Source organism: Coregonus lavaretus, assembly GCF_964263955.1.
Source record: "Coregonus lavaretus genome assembly, chromosome: 6".
Taxonomy (NCBI): domain Eukaryota; kingdom Metazoa; phylum Chordata; class Actinopteri; order Salmoniformes; family Salmonidae; genus Coregonus; species Coregonus lavaretus.
The window spans coordinates 12,365,420-12,386,404 of NC_139993.1; the positions used below are offsets into that span (position 1 = coordinate 12,365,420).

At 44.8% G+C, this 20,985-nt stretch overlaps 1 protein-coding gene across 2 annotated transcripts in view; it reads right to left on the reverse strand.

Annotated features, from left to right (window-relative positions):
• Nucleotides 1-20,985, reverse strand: part of LOC311131280 (spectrin beta chain, non-erythrocytic 1) — a 113,328-nt gene that overhangs the window by 19,100 nt on the left and 73,243 nt on the right. For both annotated transcript variants that reach the window (XM_084164168.1, XM_084164169.1), the window contains 16 exons: nt 20,738-20,891; nt 19,563-20,433; nt 15,237-15,374; nt 11,822-12,578; nt 11,115-11,317; nt 10,288-10,378; nt 9,847-9,993; nt 5,134-5,397; nt 4,630-4,854; nt 4,041-4,130; nt 3,199-3,477; nt 2,968-3,098; nt 2,403-2,607; nt 1,643-2,017; nt 832-1,076; nt 520-658 (listed from right to left, as the gene is read on the reverse strand). In XM_084164168.1, the coding sequence (XP_084020294.1) occupies nt 520-658; nt 832-1,076; nt 1,643-2,017; nt 2,403-2,607; nt 2,968-3,098; nt 3,199-3,477; nt 4,041-4,130; nt 4,630-4,854; nt 5,134-5,397; nt 9,847-9,993; nt 10,288-10,378; nt 11,115-11,317; nt 11,822-12,578; nt 15,237-15,374; nt 19,563-20,433; nt 20,738-20,891 (4,314 nt within the window). The remainder of the gene's footprint in view (nt 1-519; nt 659-831; nt 1,077-1,642; nt 2,018-2,402; nt 2,608-2,967; nt 3,099-3,198; nt 3,478-4,040; nt 4,131-4,629; nt 4,855-5,133; nt 5,398-9,846; nt 9,994-10,287; nt 10,379-11,114; nt 11,318-11,821; nt 12,579-15,236; nt 15,375-19,562; nt 20,434-20,737; nt 20,892-20,985) is intronic.

Sequence of the window (20,985 nt, forward strand, 5' to 3'; positions counted from 1 at the left end):
TCCCCGGGACCACCCATACACAAAAATGTATGCACGCATGACTGTAAGTCGCTTTGGATAAAAGCGTCTGCTAAATGGCATATTATTATTATTATTATTACTTTATTTGGCACTTAATAGGCACTTACTATAGTAGTTTTTTCATTAAACCTCTTGAGATGCAAAAACATGTTTTTTATTAAGTGGAACATGTGCTCTTTATGACAGAATGTTAAAATTACGTGAAATCCAAAGTTTATTTTCACCAAGTTACACATCTCAAAAGGCACCAAATTGGTAGAACGACCCAGTAACATAGGGCTGTCAAATTAATTTCCCCAAAGGGACCATTTAAGTACTGGCAAAACAATATGGTGGAACCTCATCATTAGGCTGGCTTTCACCTGGTCAGTTCATTCAGACCAGTGCAAAGAAAGAAAGGAGACGAGGACATATTTCAATTGAGAAAGAGCAGTGGTCCGCAAATGGCTCATGGGCTGCCCTGCAGTAGCATAGCATTGGTTTGGCTATGGAACTTACCTCCTCTGATGCATAGTGCTTTCTGGCTAGCAGAGACTTGCCCAACTCGATGCAGGCGGTGAAGCTGTCGTTGCGGGCGTCGATCTCAGCCTTGATGCCCTGGTGGTTGTTCATCAACAACTCCACCGAGGACACATCCCTGTGCAGAGAAAGGAGAACACACACGCACGTACACACACACACACACACACACACAGATCAGGATATCAGTATACAAACCTCCGATTGGAATAGGAATTTCAGTTTACCTCCTGAATTGACTGAATTGAAATGGAATTGAACCCAACCTAGCAAAGTACAAGACTAATTTACCTTGGATTCTCCTGGGCTTCGATGAGACGGATGACGTCCTCCATCCACAGCATGAGGTCGCGCACCATGCTGAAGAAGCGGAATTTGTCGCCCGTGTCCAGGAGGTGGACCCTACGGCCATTGCAGGCCTCCAGCAGGGTATTCCAGGCCTCCAGCACCTCGCTCTCCCTCCGCTGGATGTCGTCTGCCTTGTCGCCGGCGTAGGCCGACTGGAGGCGGACGGCATCCTCCTGCAGCTGCCTCACCTGAAGGTCCGAGCACAAGTCGCTTTAATGCGTTTTATTCTACAATTACGCTACCTTCCGCTGCCTGGTATTTACATTAAATTACAGGCTATGTGTAATTAACAGGTTAATAATTACTAGTGATGTGCACCGATATTGAAAATCTATATTGATATTGGTTTAAATCATATCGGTTTAATGAATAACATTTGAACTGTGTGATTGTTTCATTTTCTGTTCATTTCCATGGCTCTGTGAAGCTCAGACAACGGCTTGCTGATTGCCCATTAGGATTGCCATCTGGGGGTCAGTTTGAATACAATGGGAAGCCAGTTGGTGACCCATCAGCAGGCAGTTAAGTATGCTAAATTGAGAGCCTGTGAGAGGGTTTTGTGTCTGCAGTCATGTGTCCTCTTTTACATAATAGTGTAGATTAGTGTAGATTATCAATATCAATATCATAGTGAATTATCAATATTGGTGCCCACTACTAATAATAACATGAGATTTCATTTTTGGAGTATTCAGCAGTGCAGTGATCTGGTGCAGTGAGCTACAGGGATATATTAGCTATGTACAGTATCTACCTGTGTTCCCAGGGCCTGGATGTCATGCTCAAAGGTGGTGTGCATCCGCTGCAGTGTCTCCACCGTGTTCTGGTCACGTCCCACCTCCTCTGGAAGCTTCTTGTGTTTGTCCAGGATGCGGCCCAGGATCTCCTTGGCATCGTGGTAGAACTTGTGTAGCTCGTAAGAGGCGGCCAGGATCTGCGTACGCGTGTCGATGAGCTCCAGCAGGTCAGCCCAGGCCTCGTTGAGGCCGTCCTTCCACTCGGCCACCGTGGCGGCATCTGCGTGGCCCGCATTAATCAGCTCGTCGGCCAGACGGTTGACGGCATCCACACGCTCCTGGCCGATGTTGCCTGTGTCGCGGGCAAACTCCCGGAAGCGCTCCTGGAGCATCTGTGGATGGATAGATGGATGGAGAGGAGGAGAATGAGGACCTTTAACACAATTATACACTGTACTGCCCTGTCTTGCCTACTAAAAGGTAATGGTGGTATCAAATGGACAGTACTGAAATCAGTCTATGGCCGCGTTACAGACCATTTGCAAAGCAGTCACACACCAAAGCTCACAACACCTGGATAAGTGTTAAACATGTCAACCGTATCAATAGGATATTGAGATATGATGCCCAACTGCAATGTAGATGATGTGGCATTCAATTATTGGTCAATTTGTGCAACGTGGCTGCTTTGCAGATGGCCTGGAATGCGGCCTATGTTTTTCCCACCTGACAGCACCAGGAGTGAGAGGGTGGGGTTTGTCAGGTGACGTAGCTTACAGTGACATGCTCGTAGTCCTGTCCCAGCTCATGAGATCCGGCCACCACCTCCCGCTCGGCAATCCACTGCTCCAAGTCGTCAACCTCGCGGTTGAGCTGGAACAGGCGGAACCTCTCGTCCAGTTTGCCCCGCCTCTCCTCAGACAGGTCCTTCATGCCAGCATAGAGCTTGTCCACCTGAGACTGACGCATGCCAATCCTCTCACTGCCCACACAAACAGAAATCAAGAGTTCAATGATCAGTGGATGGGGTTAACAAGAGTAATCTTTTTTTTTTTGTTGCTAAAAAACATGTTCTTGTTCCAGCCCAATACTGACACCCCTGATCAAACTAATAAACTAGTCATGGTCTGCAATCAAGGCTTTCGTTAGTGAAATCAGGTCTGTTATGGTTAAGCTGAAACAAAAATATGCATACACACCACACTCCGGTCTAATGAATGCTTCACTCATAGAAATACTATTACTAGATCGGACATTCCTATTCAGGTCAACGTTCCTTGACGGGCGGCTATATTAAGTGACATTCTATTTCTCTGGCTTCACTCTGGGCTCTCTCACTGACCTCTCTGGATGTCCTGCAGCTGTCAGGCCTCTGCTGGTCTTGGAGAGCTGATGGACTGTCTCAGCGTAGTCCTCCACCGACTGCTCCACAATCTGGTGCTTCTTCAGCATGGCTACGGAGCTCTGCTCATCCTAAGAGGGAAAGACACCTGTTTTTAGCACTTTTGGGAATTCCATGTTAGAAGCAATATTATCAGTACAGCGCACGCACGCAATAACAACACCCTAGTACCTTGGCCTTCTCCTCAGACATCATGTACAACTCCTGCTCGCTCATCCAGGCCTCAGCCTCGGCGGCATCAAAGTAGTACTTCTGGGCATTGTGGGCCTCCTCCAGTCGGGCGTGACGCTTCTCTGTCTCCTCAATCATCAGGCCCCACAGCTGTTGCAGGTCGGCCAGGCGCTGGCGGATGGCCTCCACGGCAAGGCTGTCCTCCATCAGCAGGCTCTCGCTCCGCTCGAAAATGTCGTCAAACCGGGGCTGGTGTCCCTGGATCTCCTTCTGCAAGGTCTGAGAAGGGCATACAATACTTTTATTGCCCATTTCCATGGAAATTCATTTTGTAATGTCAGCAATACATTAAAATACTAGATACACAATACCAATAGAGTACAATACAGTAGATGCACTTCAAGTAAGTACTGTAATTAGTAAGTAAGTAAGCCTTGCCTGAACGGCTCAAAGGGCAGGAGCCCTATTTCTGTAGTGTACACCCGCTGGAGAGGACACCAATCTGTCGTTTCCCATATCTCAATTAAAACTCAATAAGAGAGTGAAACTCTTTGCTAGGTATGATACCATTCAATATATTTGTTTAAATGACTTGGTAGCAATAGGATAACAGACCTATGCAGGCACTATACGGACACCTTATCAGTGATGTAGTGATAAAAAAGTGGGTAAATGCTGAACACCAATCGAGATGTGACTTTAACACTGACACTAACAACGCTAATTTTGCTTATAAATAGGTGCATAAACGTATTCACAAAAATAGAATGGTGCTTAATTTGGGCCTAAGTGTGACTTCCTTGTAAAGTGACATGTTCAACCGATGACAAAAATACACATACCTGGTTTTTCTTGATAAGCAGTTGAACGGTCTGCAGGTTGTGACCATGATCTGTGGAGGTTGCAATTGGCATCCTCTCTTCGACCCAAAGCTAAAATGGACAAGCCAAATAGATTATTAAGTGCATTGAATGAAAGTACCAGAACAAATAAAGCACACACACAGGTTTGTTTTACTATTCTTGTGGGGACTAAACAATTGATTCCCATTCAAAATCGTATTTTCCCTAACCCCTAACCTAACCCTAACCCTAACGTAGCAGGCGTAAAAGAAACGCCTGAAACTAGATCCCCTACATACTGATCTTGACGAGAAGGAAACAAACTGTCTGGGGAGGTTCTCTTCTGCACTGTTCAACCAATCCAGTACATTTGGAGGAGGAGTTAAGACGGAGTGTCGCCTTGTTAACGTCCCAAACCGGAAGTCGCGTCACAGGCTCTCTTTCCATTTCCCCTGAAAACTGAAATGTCCCCACTTGTTCGAATTTTCCTTGTTTTACTATCAGAAAACCAAAAACACACACACACACAAACACACACACAAACACACAGTACGCCCCCAGGAGGCAGCTCAATCAACTATCAACTCACAATCTCGTCCTCCACGTCCCGGTTGAACTGGTGGATCTCGCGGGAGGCCACCAGGAAGTTCTTTCTCTTCCTCAGTGGGTCCAGTAGCTCTTTGAACTTGTGCTCCACCATCTGTCTCTGGCCGTCCACCTCCTCCGTGTCCTTCCCTTCCTGGCTGAGGACCAGTGCCTGGCTCTGCAGCTCCACCACCTCCCTCTGACGGACCTCCACCTGGTTCTCCAATATCTAGGGGCCACCGGGGAGAGGGAGGAGAACATTTTTAACACAGTGTTTCCCCTAGATGATGTTCCAGGCAGGGCCCAGGCCACTAAGTCAACATCCATGGCTTCTTAACCAAGATTTTCAGATGAGACCAATTGATGCCATCATTTTTTTGTTGTTTAAAACCAATTGAAGCCAATTTATTTAAATCATTATTATTATAATTTTGCATTATTATTTTATTAATGCCAACATTATTTATAAATTCAGTTACAACGACGCATGCTCCACCATGTACAATACCTGCTGCTTCTTGAGCAGGATGTTGACGCTGGTCAGGTCTTTGCCGTAGTCGTCCGATTGAATCTGGCCCTCCAGGCCACCCAGCCACTTGTCCAGGTCGGCACAGCTTTGTGTGAACAGCTCGGCCTTGTTGGCGTCAAACAGGCCCTGGGCCTTGGCCTGGGTGGTAGACTCCAACTCTTCCCACATCTTCTGGAGGGCTGAGAGCTTCTCCTTAACCACCGACTCTGTCTCAGGCTTCTCCGACACCAGCTGCATCCCATCCTGGCGAGGAAAGAATCAGAATCAGAATGTACCAGGAATTTCACTTGGCTACAATAACAAAATATACAGAGAGAAAATACAGTACAGTCGGTTAGTTATGGTGGGGTCACCCCATGTGCTTTGAAGAGGGTATCATAGGGCAGTTAGTGAGTATAGGATAGTTATAATCAGTTGGGTAATTAAAGTGGGTACAAACACTCAACAGGAAGTTTATTAGGTACACTCATCTAGTACCGGGTCGGACCCTTTGCCTCCAGAACAGCCTGAATTCTTCAGGGAATTCTACAAGGTGTCAGAAACGTTCCACAGGGAAGTTGGTCCATGCTGGCGCGATGGCATCACGCAGTTGCGGCAGATTGGATGGCGGTACATTCATGCTGCGAACAGCCCGCTCCGTCTCATCCCAAATATGCTCTATTGGGTTGAGGTCTGGGGACCGTGCATGCCTTTCAAGTAAACTGAACTCGCTGTCAAGACCCAGGCAATGTTTTTCCACTCCTCATTTGTCCAGTGTTTGTCATCGTGTGCCCACTTCTTCTTGTTTTTAGCTGATAGGAGTGGAACCCGGTGTGGTCGTCTGCTGCAATAGCCCATCGGTGACAAGGATAGACGAGTTGTGCATTCCGAAATGACGTTCTGCTCACCGCTGTTGTCTGTTTGTGCCCTGCCTGTTAGCTTGCACGATTCTTGCCATTCTCCTTCGACTTCTTCTTGTTTTTAGCTGATAGGAGTGGAACCCGGTGTGGTCGTCTGCTGAAATAGCCCATCCGTGACAAGGATAGACGAGTTGTGCATTCCGAAATGCCGTTCTGCTCACCGCTGTTGTCTGTTTGTGCCCTGCCTGTTAGCTTGCACGATTCTTGCCATTCTCCTTCGACCTCTCTCATCAACAAGCTATTTTCGCCCACAGGACTGCCGCTGACTGGATGTTTTTTGTTTGTCGCACCACTCTTGGTAAACCCTAGACACTGTCGTGCGTGAAAAGCCCAGGAGGGCGGCCGTTTCTGAGATACTGGATTTGGCGCGACTGGCACCGACAATCATACCACGTTCAAAGTCGCTTAGGTCACTTTTTTTCCCCCATTCTAACATTCAATCGAACAGTAACTGAATGCCTTGATGCATGTCTGCCTGCTTTATATAGCAATCCACGGCCACATGACTCACTGAACGGGGTGGTGTACCTAATAAACTGGCCGGTGAGTGTACAGTACTGATTATAGCTAAAAGTGAGTTGAATATTTTACATAAAGTAATGCTAAAAGGAAAAGCTAAAGGAAATTGAGACCGTTTATTATTATGTTCTCTGCCTACACTGAAAAAAATAAAAGTTCTTAAATGGTTCTTCCTCTGATCTTTTCCCCCCCTAATTGGAGTAAACTAGTGAACAACAATGCTTAGGCCTCTACTTCCAGCTTATACATACTATATACATTTTATGGACACAGTCAATTTTACAATAATTCTATTTTGTTTGTTTTTACTCCTGAGCATTTCCAATGCTCTCACCTCAATATATATAGCTATTTAAAAATATATACAGTGAGGGAAGAAAGTATTTGACCCCCTGCTGATTTTGTACGTTTGCCCACTGACAAAGAAATTATCAGTCTATAATTTTAATGGTAGGTTTATTTGAACAGTGAGAGACAGAATAACAATACAAAAATCCAGAAAAACGCATGTCAAAAATGTAAAAAATTGTTTTGTATTTTAATGAGGGAAATAAGTATTTGACCCCCTCTCAATCAGAAAGATTGCTGGCTCCCAGGTGTCTTTTATACAGGTAACGAGCTGAGATTAGGAGCACACTCTTAAAGGGAGTGCTCCTAATCTCAGCTTGTTACCTGTATAAAAGACGTCCACAGAAGCAATAAATCAATCAGATTCCAAACTCTCCACCATGGCCAAGACCAAAGAGCTCTCCAAGGATGTCAGGGACAAGATTGTAGACCTACACAAGGCTGGAATGGGCTACAAGACCATCGCCAAGCAGCTTGGTGAGAAGGTGACAACAGTTGGTGCGATTATTCGCAAATGGAAGAAACACAAAATAACTGTCAATCTCCCTCGGCCTGGGGCTCCATGCAAGATCTCACCTCGTGGAGTTGCAATGATCATGAGAACGGTGAGGAATCAGCCCAGAACTACATGGGAGGATCTTGTCAATGATCTCAAGGCAGCTGGGACCATAGTCACCAAGAAAACAATTGGTAACACACTACGCCGTGAAGGACTGAAATCCTGCAGCGCCCGCAAGGTCCCCCTGCTCAAGAAAGCACATATACATGCCCGTCTGAAGTTTGCCAATGAACATCTGAATGATTCAGAGGAGAACTGGGTGAAAGTGTTGTGGTCAGATGAGACCAAAATGGAGCTCTTTGGCATCAACTCAACTCGCCGTGTTTGGAGGAGGAGGAATGCTGCCTATGACCCCAAGAACACCATCCTCACCGTCAAACATGGAGGTGGAAACATTATGCTTTGGGGGTGTTTTTCTGGGGGGGACAGGACAACTTCACTGCATCAAAGGGACGATGGGGACGGGGCCATGTACCGTCAAATATTGAGTGAGAACCTCCTTCCCTCAGCCAGGGAAAATGGGTCGTGGATGGGTATTCCAGCATGACAATGACCCAAAGCACACGGCCAAGGCAACAAAGGAGTGGCTCAAGAAGAAGCACATTAAGGTCCTGGAGTGGCCTAGACAGTCTCCAGACCTTAATCCCATATAAAATCTGTGGAGGGAGCTGAAGGTTCAAGTTGCCAAACGTCAGGCTCGAAACCTTAATTACTTGGAGAAGATCTGCAAAGAGGAGTGGGACAAAATCCCTCCTGAGATTTGTGCAAACCTGGTGGCCAACTACAAGAAACGTCTGACCTCTGTGATTGCCAACAAGGGTTTTTCCACCAAGTACTGTCATGTTTTGCAGAGGGGTCAAATACTTATTTCCCTCATTAAAATGCAAATACATTTATAACATTTTTGACATGTGTTTTTCTGGATTTTTTTGTTGTTATTCTGTCTCTCACTGTTCAAATAAACCTACCATTAAAATTATAGACTGATCATTTCTTTGTCAGTGGGCAAACGTACAAAATCAGCAGGGTATCAAATACTTTTTTCCCTCACTGTATCTATTCAAATATCTTGCATATCTTCTTTTCCATCATTATCAATTAATATGCATAATAATGTCGGCAGTTCATGCGTAGGATTTTAACCTATAACCCGGATTGCCATTGTATTACATTACATTTTTGACAAGCAATTATTATTTTAGCAAACAATTATTGTGGTTCATCCTATATTCTCCCTAACATCCTTACCCCCTTGCAACAGATGTGGGTTAAACACACACGCACATACTCTAACACACTCAACCCCTTTCCTCCAGAATCAACCATAAGATCAGATGCTCAACGGTTGTTACATCCCAGAGCCCAACTCAAGAATTACGAATGCATATACAGTTACAGCTGTTTGAGAAAGCATGCAAGATCGAGCAAAAATTGACAACAAACCTGGGCCACAATAATAAGCCCCCTCTCTGATTGTCCTCAGATCTTAAGGTTCCTTGGAGAATTCTTGCCCGATAAAAAACCTACGGTTCTTCAGAATTCTAAAAGGTTCTTGAAATGTATGAAAGCCTGCAGATGTGTCCCTTTCATAGCACACAGCAAATTGGCTAGTGTTAACTAGTGTTATTTTATAGTGTAACATTTATAGTGTTGACACTTTAAAGAGTTAAATTAACATTCAGTGGTGTAAAATAACCCCACAGTTGGTGTTAATAACCAGAGTTGGGAAAAAAACACGCTCATCATTATCATATTTCCCAGCATGCACTATTGCAGGTAGATTTTTTAAATTGTTTGTTTCAATATCTATGTTTTTGCATGTACATTGATTGATTAATTAATCGTATGCTACTCAAATATAAATAACATACATTTTTCTAAACTATTCAAATCTGTTACTTGGACTTATTGTAACCGTTACTGAAATTGTTGTTCCAGTTTAGGTGTTTAAGGTAGTCCCATACCTTAGTCTTCCCAACCCTGGAAGTGATTCTGAATGCAGGTTGCGGGTGAATACAAATTCTAAATGTTGGATATCCCCACTCTGGCTGGATTCCAATAGGAATTACACATCACTTTGCAAGCCAGCATAATGTGGCTTGCAGGCCTGATGTGGCCTGTAAACTATGAGTTTCAGGACACTGTATTAGTGTAGAACTAGGCCCTCAAAAGAAGGCCTTATGAAATATGTATTTTATGGTCTTAAAATAATGTAATTTTTATGACAACATACACTTAGGAATACTTAAAAGTGTAGATAACTGAGCATGTTCATTTCATTTTATCGGAAGCGCTTATTAACTTCATTCATTTAGTACACAATGCAAAATCATCAAGACAGTGTGAATCTTATTTTGGTTTGCTAACCTTCTCAATCTTGTCCAGCCACTCCTTGTTGGACTGCAGCTCGGCCATGAAGGCCTGATGCTTGAGCCATTTGCTGTGGAGGTTCCTGGCCTCGTCGTACGACATGTCCTGGGCCGTGAGCATCTTCTCGTTGATCCACAGGGACAGCTGCACACACACACAAGGTAGGTAGGTCATTGGATTTGACTGCCTTAGACTTTGAAAGCAGTCTGTCACTATGCATACATTGCCACAAAATGTATTAAATGTAAAACAGTAAGAGTAAGTATTCCTATTTTCATAGTATCAGGACTGATACCAATGTTAGACTCTTAGGGACGGTTTCCCACATCCAGATTAAGCATATTCCTGGACAAAAAAAAGAGAATCTCTATTGAAAGTGCTTTTTAGTCCAGGAGTAGGCTTAATCTGGGTCCAAGAAAGACATGTTGGGCAGCAGACCTCTTGGCAATCCTGTAGGAACTTCTGAAGGTCCCGGTTATCCTTCAGCCTCATCAGTAGCTCCACAGCAGCCTCACGGTTCTTCTTATGCCTGTGCAAATGTTGGGTAAACAGATTTGATAATGGATAATAGATCCCTTGTTAATTGTGACTACCACAAACAAGCTACCAGTTGTGTGTACCATACAGTAAATAGTAATAAAAGCCACTTGCTGGTTGTGGCAAAGTGTTGCAACTGGGTCTGTGCCATTTCTGGAGATTTTCCTACAGACTTTTTTATATCACAATATGTATTACCAAGTAAATGCAAAGATCAATATCAAGTGTTGTACTGGCATTTGTGGTAGTTGTAAACCTAATAAGTGGGTGGTCACATATCTAACCATTGGTGGTATTCCGGGTAGTCTTTTTTCACAGTCAAGCTATGCAGGTAGCCTAGTGGTTAAGTGCGTTGGGCCAGTAACCGAAAGGTTGCTGGTTTGAATCCCCAAGGTGGAAAAATCTGCTGCTTTGCCCTTGATCAAGGCAGTTAACCCCCAACAACAACTGCTGCCTGGGCGCCGATGACGACGATTAAGGCAGCCCCCCGCACCTCTCTGATTCAGAGTGGTTGGGTAAAATAAAAAATAAATTTTGGTTGAATGCATTCAGTTGTGCAACTGACTAGGTATTTCCAGGAGATTGCTTTATCATATTAATGTGCTTCCTGGGGCATTAAATACTCCAACAGGTGTTGTGAGATCTAATCTGCGCAGCAGAGTAACTGCGAAAATGACGACCTATCCACCAGTGTCATTTGTTACTATATAGTAGAAGAGGCTTCTAACCTGTCATCAATAGACGTCGCTCTCTCCTGTATGCGGTCAGCGTTGATGTTGCCGTCGCTCGCCAGCCGCCTACCAGCCTCCACCACGCCGTTTATCTTATCTTCGTTGGCGTCCATGGTGGTCATGAAGTCCTCCTGCTTCTTGATGGCTCCTTCAGCCCCCTCAAGCGTAGTGGGCATCTCTGTATGGGCCAGCATGTACTCCTAAGAGTAGGGTTATAGAAAGAGAGAGTCAGTGGGATTATTAGAAAATCCTGTGACTGAGACTGGATATCCAGGTTGGGGTCAATTCAATTTCAAATCAGTCAGGGAGTAAACTGAAAATCTTGAATTGACTGAATTGAAACAGAATTTAGAACCCAACCCTGCTGGATTTCAATCTAAAGCACATTGGACACTTTCTGAAATGTACTTTAATATGTGCATTTGATTTGCACAGCAGCATGTCCTGGGTAGAGGGAGTTGATTCTAGGTGGGCATGGAAAACAACACATTGTTACCACATCCCTGCCTAGTAAAATTAGGTAATACCAGCTAAAAGAGGTCTTTAAAATAAACTGTTAAATATTTTTTAATGAGACTGAATCAGTGAAATGAAATAATAGTGAAACGGAACCATTCACTTTGGATTCCTAGGCTAAGATCTTTGGAAATTGAAACGACCAATCCAGTACCCTGGTTTAAGGGTATATCGACCAATCAACGTACCTGGTTGTTGAGGAAGGCCTCGGCCTGCTTGGTGTCCCTGAGGAACAGCTGGTAGGCGTGGGACTGTGATAGCAGGTTCTGCCGGTTCTCCCACATCTTGTGCAGCTCGTTCCAGCCCGTGTCCAGGGCCTGTAGCCGCTGCCTCAGGAACATGTACTGGGCATCCGTCTGGCCCTGGGTCACCATCTCGCCCATGTCGCGCATCTTCTGGTAGTCTTCCTCGTAGTTGCGGATCTCGTTCTTGATGCCCTCGTGCTGCGCTAGCAGCTTCTCGGCCTCGGCCAGCGTGTTGGGCGTCTCCTCCGAGGCAATGGCTGTCTGTGTGCGCGACAGCCACGACTGGAAGTCATCCAGCTCGCGCAGGAACTGCTGCAGCTTGCTGGCCTCGCCAAGGGACTCCTCGCGGTTACGCAGCGTGGCCTTCATCTCCTCCCACACGGCGGTGATCTCAGCCAGGCGGCCCGTGATGGCCTTGGCCTGGTCCGGGTGCTCGCCGGCCAGCCGCTCGGCCTCGCTGCGCAGGTCGCCCAGCTTGTCCTCGATGGCAGCCAGGTCACGCTCCATGCCAGTGAGTTTACGCTGCAGTGCCATGACACCCGTCAGGTCGTTGCCTAGCTCCTGGGTGGACTCGATGACCTTCGTCTTCTCGCGGATCCACGACTTGGTCTCGTTGCAGTCCAGGTGGTAGTTCTGCACGCCCAGTGCCGAGATTAGAGACTCTTTCTTCTGGTCCGCCAGATCCCGGAACTGGCTCCATCTGGGGAACAAATTAATAAATACAAATATGGTCATTTAGCAGACACTTTTATCCAGTTGACAGACAGTCACACATATTTCAATATATGTGGCCCATGCGGGAATCAAACCCACCATAACCCTGTTGTTGCCAGACCAAGGCTCAAATTGACTGAACCATTGGCAAATTAATTTGATGATAACCAATTCAGCTCAATTCCCAATTCAAAGGATACAGTGATATCCAACACACAATAGCACCATTTCAGTCAATAGGTATTAGAAACTCACCATGAGCAAAGTAACTACATTGTAATGACCTAATCATCTTTTGGTTTCTTCATTTGTCATCAGGCAGGTGGGTGGCGAATAGAGATTTAAAAGAAAATTCATACATTTATAATTCTTGTGCAATTTATATCTATAGGCTACATTGAGGTTATTCTTTCATTATTTTAGGCTATTTGGCATTAGAGTGTAAGCCTAAGCTTAGGGTCTAACTCTACGCGCGCCAAATAGCCTACACGGCAATCGCCAAATGCTTTTGGGAACGGGCAGAAAAAGTTAACGTTGATCCACGGACTCAAAAAGGCCAATGTCAGAGTTTAATTCAATAAGAGAAAATATGCTGTCAAATTTGTAGAACGCCTCACAATCATCACACATAACAATGCTATCATCCTCTTTTACCACTTCACCTGATCTTTCCAAACATTAATTTTCTGGCAAAAGAGGATGATAGCAGTGTTATGTGTGATGATTGTGAGGCGTTATACAAATTCGACATTCACAAGACAGAGACCTCAAATAGGCCTATGGCATGTCAAGGGAACTGTAGCCTACTGTTCAGATGGGTTAAATGGAAACTGTAGGTCTATAACCTCTCACATAGCCTTAATACCTCCTGCAGAATTAAGCATTTCTTGCAGTCAAATTATACACCAAATGTAGGCAAAATGTTTACTCGAGAACAATAGTGGAGTGATATGATTTCTTTCTTTTAGCATCTTGAGAGAATGCGCAGTTAAATACAGTCTGTAGAGGTGCTATCTTTATCAGCATCATAAAAGCTGATAGTATTTCAACCACATGAAATATGCATCCAAGCCAAATTGAAATCTTATCAGAAACATGCTGGGTCGTTTTCACAGCTTTTTATTTCTTTACAACCGGTCAAACTGACATCATTTCAACATTTTGCACAGAAAATCTTTCCCGTTTAAAAAAAATAGTTATTGCATTTGCTCCCCGGTCCCTAAACGTCTTTGCGCCGAGAAAGAAGCAGAGATCACTGAGAAAACTTCACTGATGTCAACTACATTGAAGCATTCATTCTATCAATTTATGACATTATTCTGGTGAGCAGGGGTTTATTTAGCCTTCTAGGGCAACATATAATGACAAAAGAGAAGCTGTCTGTATCTAATTCTAGACATGTTGACTAACAAATAGCCTACCAAAATGTTGGAAATGATAAGTAGAAACATATCAACATTTTCTATATTAGTGGGTTAGGGTCGGGTGCGGGACTCAGATTTTCACTTTATCACATATAGTCGGTCGGTTGCAGATGGGTTATTAGCAATTGCGGCTGGGTGAGAGTGAACAAACAGCTGACCCGCGCACCACTAAGGGACATATCAGCTACAGATGTAGGATCTTAATTTGAGCCAGTTTTCTACAGCAGGAAAATTATCCTACAGCAACAGCAGAAGGGGTTGATATATTTTTAATTAGGGCAAATTAAGTCAGATTTTTTTTTGTGGAAGTTCCAAACTTTAGAAGCCTTGTTGTATTTATAAAAAAAATTGTACCACTTTGATATCCAATTGGTAGTTACGATCATCTCATCACTGCAACTCCCCAACAGACTCGGGAGATGTGAAGGTCGAGAGCCACGCATCCTCTGAAACATGACCTGCTTCTTGACACACTGCTCGCTTAACCTGGAAGCCAGCCGCTAATGTGTCGGAGGAAACACTGTCCAACTGACGACTGAAGTTAGCTTGCAGACGCCCAGCCCGCCACAAGGAGTCACTAGAGCGCGATGAGCCAAGGAAATCCCACCTGCCAAACCCTCCCCTAACAACGCTGGGCCAATTGTGCACCGCTCCATGGGGCTCCCGGTCACGGCCAGCTGTGACACAGCCTGGGATCGAACCCGAGGCTGTAGTGGAGCCTCAGCACTGCAATGCAGTGCCTTAGACCGCTGTGCTACTTGGGAGGCCCCCTAGAACATTTTACATTTTAGTCATTTAGCAGACGCTCTTATCCAGAGCGACTTACAGTTAGTGAATACATATTTTTTTATACTGCCCCCCCGTGGGAATCGAACCCACAACCCTGGCGTTGCAAACGCCATGCTCTATCAACTGAGCTACATCCCTGCCGGCCATTCCCTCCCCTACCCTGGACGACGCTGGGCCAATTGTGCGCCGCCCATGAGTCTCCCGGTCGCGGCCGGCTGCGACAGAGCCTGGATTCGAACCAGGATCTCTAGTGGCACAGTTAGCACTGCGATGCAGTGCCTTAGACCACTGCGCCACTCAGTAGAAGCCTTGTTAAACCTTGAATACACTATACGTTTGCATTTCCTGCAACAACAGGATGATCAAATTAAGCTACGGCATCTGTATGATAGGACTTAGTGTGACGTCTGGCTGTGAATGGCTCAACTTGCCTGTTGTTGAGCTTATCTTGCTGGGCTTTGATGTCCTTCTCACCGGGGTGTCCATTATGCATCAGCTGCCTGGCGATCTGGTTCACGACAGCGACGCGTGACGCCTGGTTGTTCATCTCAGGCTCCAGGCTCTCGAACCTGGGAAAGAGAGAGCATGCCATGTCATGACCAATCAAGTTAAACTGCAAACAAACTATTTTCCCTTCAACACACATTTTAAGATAGCATGCGCACGTTGATGTCTGGGCCACGTTCAGGCAAATGATTCCTTAATCTACATGTCAGAGAGGCATGTTTGTTCTACATACCATATTTTTATCTGAACGTTCCACAATGTTGTACCCTGATGAATGCACCTCAGACGTATTCCCCTGTTTGTTGTTTAACCTCCTAAGTCCTTCCTGCGCTTTGTTCCTTGTACCTCTGTAATCTTTTTATTATCTGTCTTGTTCTGTCTGTTTAAAATATCTATTTCATAATTTTCTATGTAAGGTGACCTTCAGTTTCGAGAAAGGCACCTAACAAATAAGGCACCTAACGCCCAGTGGGAGGAGCTGATGCATTATAACTCGTTTATCATTTGTATATTTATAGTTTTTCTCAATCGCGTAAAACAGTTTTTTGGAACTGTGGTCAAACGTACCTATAGCAGAACATCAGTGATCAAATGCTCAAATACATTTGCATAACTTCTGATCATTTTATTTCCTTTCTACTTGGATTGCACATCTTAGTGGTCCTCTGTAGCTCAGCTGGTAGAGCACGGCGCTTGTAACGCCAAGGTAGTGGGTTCGAACCCCGGGACCACCCATACACAAAAAAAATTATGCACGCATGACTGTAAGTCGCTTTGGATAAAAGCGTCTGCTAAATGGCATATTATTATTTAGACCCCCTTTTTCCTAAACTTGAAATACAATTGTCATCAATGAATACAAAATTCACTGTAAAGTGTTTTGCTCACATAAGACAAAATTGTGCAAATGTGTTCACTGTTTCCAGCAATCAGTAAATACTAGTGCACAAAATTGTAAATGGCTCTATCAGTGTAAATTCACGTGAAATATAGCAGAGGTCGGGGGCCCCAGGGCACGTGTCCTGCATGCTCATTCGGTAATATGGCCCTGATTGTAATCTTACATTACAGAGTGATCCTTTGGTGTAAATTGAAGCCTATCCATTCATATCAGCAGTTCCTCCACTGTATTCACCTTTCCTTTTTTCTGTTGGGGATTGTTTTTCTGCTTGGTGATGGAAAGGCTACAAACCTATAATCAGACCAGCCTACGTATTAAATACATGGAATTGGATCATGATGATACAGATGAATGAATCCTGCACACAAGGTGGATATTTTATTTTGATCAGGAACAATATTTGATGTTTATGAAATTGTTTGGTGAAATATGCATAAAAGGAGAGTCATTTTCCATAACTTTGCACCTTTTGATAGATTGTATTTCCAATTTTGATCGTCATGATTTAGTGACTGCACATTTTTTTAAACAGACTAACTTCCTGTTGTGTCAGCTTGACTCAAGAGGCATGTATGGTTGTGAAAATATTTTTGCAGGCAGTCTTTCGATTACTGTATTTGCAGTTTTGATGGTATTTTATAGTTTTGATGAATCCATTTGATGTTATGAGAAGTAAACTACATTTTAGTTTTAAATGCATTTAGGGCCTGATTCCGACTTAGGAAATTACACCTTTCTTGTGCACGTCTTTCCTACTAACTTCTCAATAGTTGGTATTTAGACTTAGCTTACAAAGGTGAGTAACGGGCTTCGCAGGCGTGGTTCCCTTGCATGCGCTTAATAAATTGAATTCAATAGGGTTTTCAGTACATTTATCTTAAGCATCCCTTTAAATACGGTGCACCTTTGTCGACAGACTCAATAGAATACATTGAATCTACAAAACATTAGGAACACCTTCCTAATATTGCGTTGCACCTTCTTTTGCCCTCAGAACAGCCTCAATTCGTCGGGGCACGGACTCTACAAGGTGTTGAAAGCGTTCCACAGGGATGCTGGCCCATGTTGACTCCAATGCTTCCCACAGTTGTGTCAAGTTGGCTGGATGTCCTTTGGGTGGTGGACCATTCTTGATACACATGGGAAACTGTTGAGCGTGAAAAACCTAGCAGCATTGAAGTTCATGACACACTCAAACCAGTGCACCTGGCACCTACTACCTGGCACTACTGTTCAAAGTCACTTCAATCTTTTGTCTTGCCCATTCACCCTCTGAATGGCACACATACACAATCCATGTCTCAATTGTCTCAAGGCTTACAAATCCTTCTTTAACCTGTCTCCTCCCCTTCATCTACATTGACTGAAGTGGATTTAACAAGTGACATCAATAAGGTATCAAAGCGTTCACCTGGATTCACCTGGTCAGTCTATGTCATGGAAAGAGTTTTGTAAATTGCGAGAACGGGTTCAGAATATTAGGGATCAATGAAAGAAAGCCATCTAAATATATGTATATTCGTCGCCGTTTCAGCACCAATTGGTAGATTAAAAACTACTCTGATCTTGTAGATTATTTAGGGTTAGGGAAGTATTGATGAATAATAAAAAAAACTAGTTTGGAGAGCCTTTACGCACGAAAGAAAGAAAACGGTGGTTTGATTCTGAAAATTGCCACATTCAGTTCTTTAACCATGGTAATGTTGGAAGATTAGTCTACATAGAATTATCATAAGGAGAATAGTGTACAATAGTAGGCTATACCCTCGTCTATTGCCTGCACTAACCATGGAACTGTGTGATGACACAGCCAAGTATTGTGCCATGCGTCAAGTTCAAACTGTTACGGCTGATAATGTAGGCTATACCAACTGAAGGGAACTAAGAGTAAATTGGCAGTTGAATATGTGTTGTTATTAGGCCTACTGACATTCGATACTGATAGTGGCTAATATTTAACATGATAGAAATTTGAAACAGAGAAAGTCGGGGTGGCCTATAATTAAGACATTTGAAAGTGCCCATCCGTACAAGTTAAAAGGCTGTATAATTTAAATACTGTGTAATGGCACAGCATTTCATAAACTTTACTGTGGGAAAGTTGATATGTGGATATGCTTCAGTTTGCTTCCATATGACTGGTTTCACATTTGTCTCCAGCGATTATAAGGTAAAATATATCTAAAGCAAGTGTCATTTATATTTACAAATACCTTATCCAAACGGATTACTCATTTACTTAGCTGTTATTAATAGCGCTTATCAAGTTGTAAATTACAGTGCATGGAAAATGGTATTATTTCTATAGGAAACAAATCAAGTAGATGCCTTTTCCACTTGGAACCGGTAGGTTTGCTAGACCTTATTCATGGTTTCCTCGCGCGTAAAGGTGGTGGAATTATTAGGAAATTAAGTCAAGGTCAGAATACAGCGTATCTGTAGACACACCTCCGCCACACTTTCATTTTTTCGCCAAAACAAATAGCAGGTGAATAGCACGCTATTCTCATGCTTAAGTTCAAGGTTAGAATACGCATTGAGAGAAAAGTGCATTCCATTTACGCACGCTTAACTCGGGTCGGAATCGGGCCCTTATGTTTTGCAAATGGCCAGAGTTCTGTGTCTTCTGCACAACTGCTTGCACGTGATTGTGAAAAACTGTATCTCGGGAGTTTCATGTAATAACCTCATAGAAGAAGTTAGACATTCCTTGATGACATCAGACTCATCACCCAAGAAACAATCTGCAATATTTTCTGTCATTTAAACTATATACCTATTTATTTATGAATAATATAACCTATAAATGCCTCATGTGCATAGTATAACTATCTAACCCTAACCCCATCATAATTGTCATGTCTCCTCCCGTTGCTCCCCTCCGACGCTCGGATTCGCCGGTCTAAGCGCACCACCTCGGCAACACCGGAATGGAAACCCAACGCACCCTAATCACCTCCAGCGCACCTGCACCTCATCATCTCATCACCACCCCTATATAGCCCTGGACTGTTCAGTGTTGTGTTGTGTGTGATTGTTAGTGTCTCGTCGTGTACTCGCTCTTTGTTGTTAACTTGCTCAGTGTTAAGTAAACCTTTACATTGTTGATTCCTGCGTCTGCGTCCTGCCTCTTCGTATCCTCAGTACTCGTCACAATAACCAAAAGTATGGTTATTATTAAAAGTTGTTTTACTCCATTGTTTGTAAACAAAACCTAGGTCAAATCTATGGTGAAATACATATGTAAAATACTTGAGTGGCACACTAAGCTAAATCAGGCCTGAAGGGGTAGGGGCTAGGGGTCGACTATGGCTTCAGCATGCATTTATATATGTATTGCTTCTCTCACCTGTGCTGAATGACCTCTAGGTCTTCTAGCTTCTCTGGGATCTCCATGCTGTTGAGCCACTGCTCCTTCTCATCGATCCACACCTCGCAGGCGTCCGCCTCGCTGAACATCTTGTAGAGGGCCAGGGCGTCCTGCAGCGCCTGCTTTCTCAACCGGGTCAGCTCGGCCACCTCCTTGTAGCGCTCCTCTATGCCTGCCAGGCGGCCCTTGACCTCTTCCGACTGGGCCTGCTCCTCAGGCAAGGCGGCCGCCTGCTCATGGAGCGCGTCGATCACCGGCCGATAGCTGGCCACCTCGGCAGCGGCGTCCTTGTGCTTGCGCACCAGGGCCTGTGTGGAGAACTCGTCATGGCCCACCTCGCCGCTGGAAACGATGCGCAGGGCGTCCAGGGTCCAGGCGTCAGCGTCATCTGCGTCTGCCTGGAACTGGTGCAGGGCGCACGCCTCCTCCAGATGGGCCTTCCGCACGGCCGCCAGCTCCTCCAACGCTGCCCACTGCGCCCGCAGGTCGGCGATGCGTTCGCGGATCTTGGCGGCGCCGAAGTGGCCGCCATCGGTCATGGCCTGGCCCTCGGCGATGGTGTGCTGCAGGTGACCGGCACGGCCGCTCATCTCGTCCTCCAGGGCGCGGTGCTGGCTCAGCAGGCGCACAGCGGCCGTCAGGTCCTTGCCGCTCTCGTCCGACGACAGGATCTGCTCCTTCTCACGGATCCAGCCCTCCTCCTCGGCCATCTCCCAGAAGAACTTCCAGAGGCGGCGAGACTCCTCCAGGCGGGCGCGGCGCTCGGCAGCCAGCTGGGTCAGCTCCTGGTAGCAGAACTCCATGTGGGCCACGCGGTCGCGTATTACCTGAGGGTCACAGGGCTTGTAAACTGTAGAGGAGAGAGACAGAACAGAGGCCCAGTTAGCATCTAGCAGCACCCACAGATTTACATTGTACTGGATTGACTTACATGTGATGATTTAATTCCATTGACTACGATTCCTTTCATGTTTATTTTTCCATTTGCTTGTATAGATCTTGAAATATCTTGCAAAACGCTATGCTATACAACTGAACCGTAAAATTGTGTGTTGACATGTATTATCATCGTTAGTTATTAATACAAACACAAGTGAAAACAATATGATTCACAATTAGAATAATAGCAGCCAGAATGTTTGGGACATTCTCACCGTCGCCGTCGATGGCGAACTTCTGAGCATTGTTGTTGACAACTTTGACTCGGTCGGCCTGGATGCCGATGTCGGCCTCCACCAGGGCGTGTTTCTGCAGGAGATCCTCCACTCCGAGCAGATGCTTCCCATAGTCCTGGGACAGCAGCATCATCTGTGTGGCAGAGACATTGAGGCATGTGTGGGAGCAACATACAGGCACCTTCAATTACACTGGCCTAAATGTGTCAGTTGCCGATATGAATCGT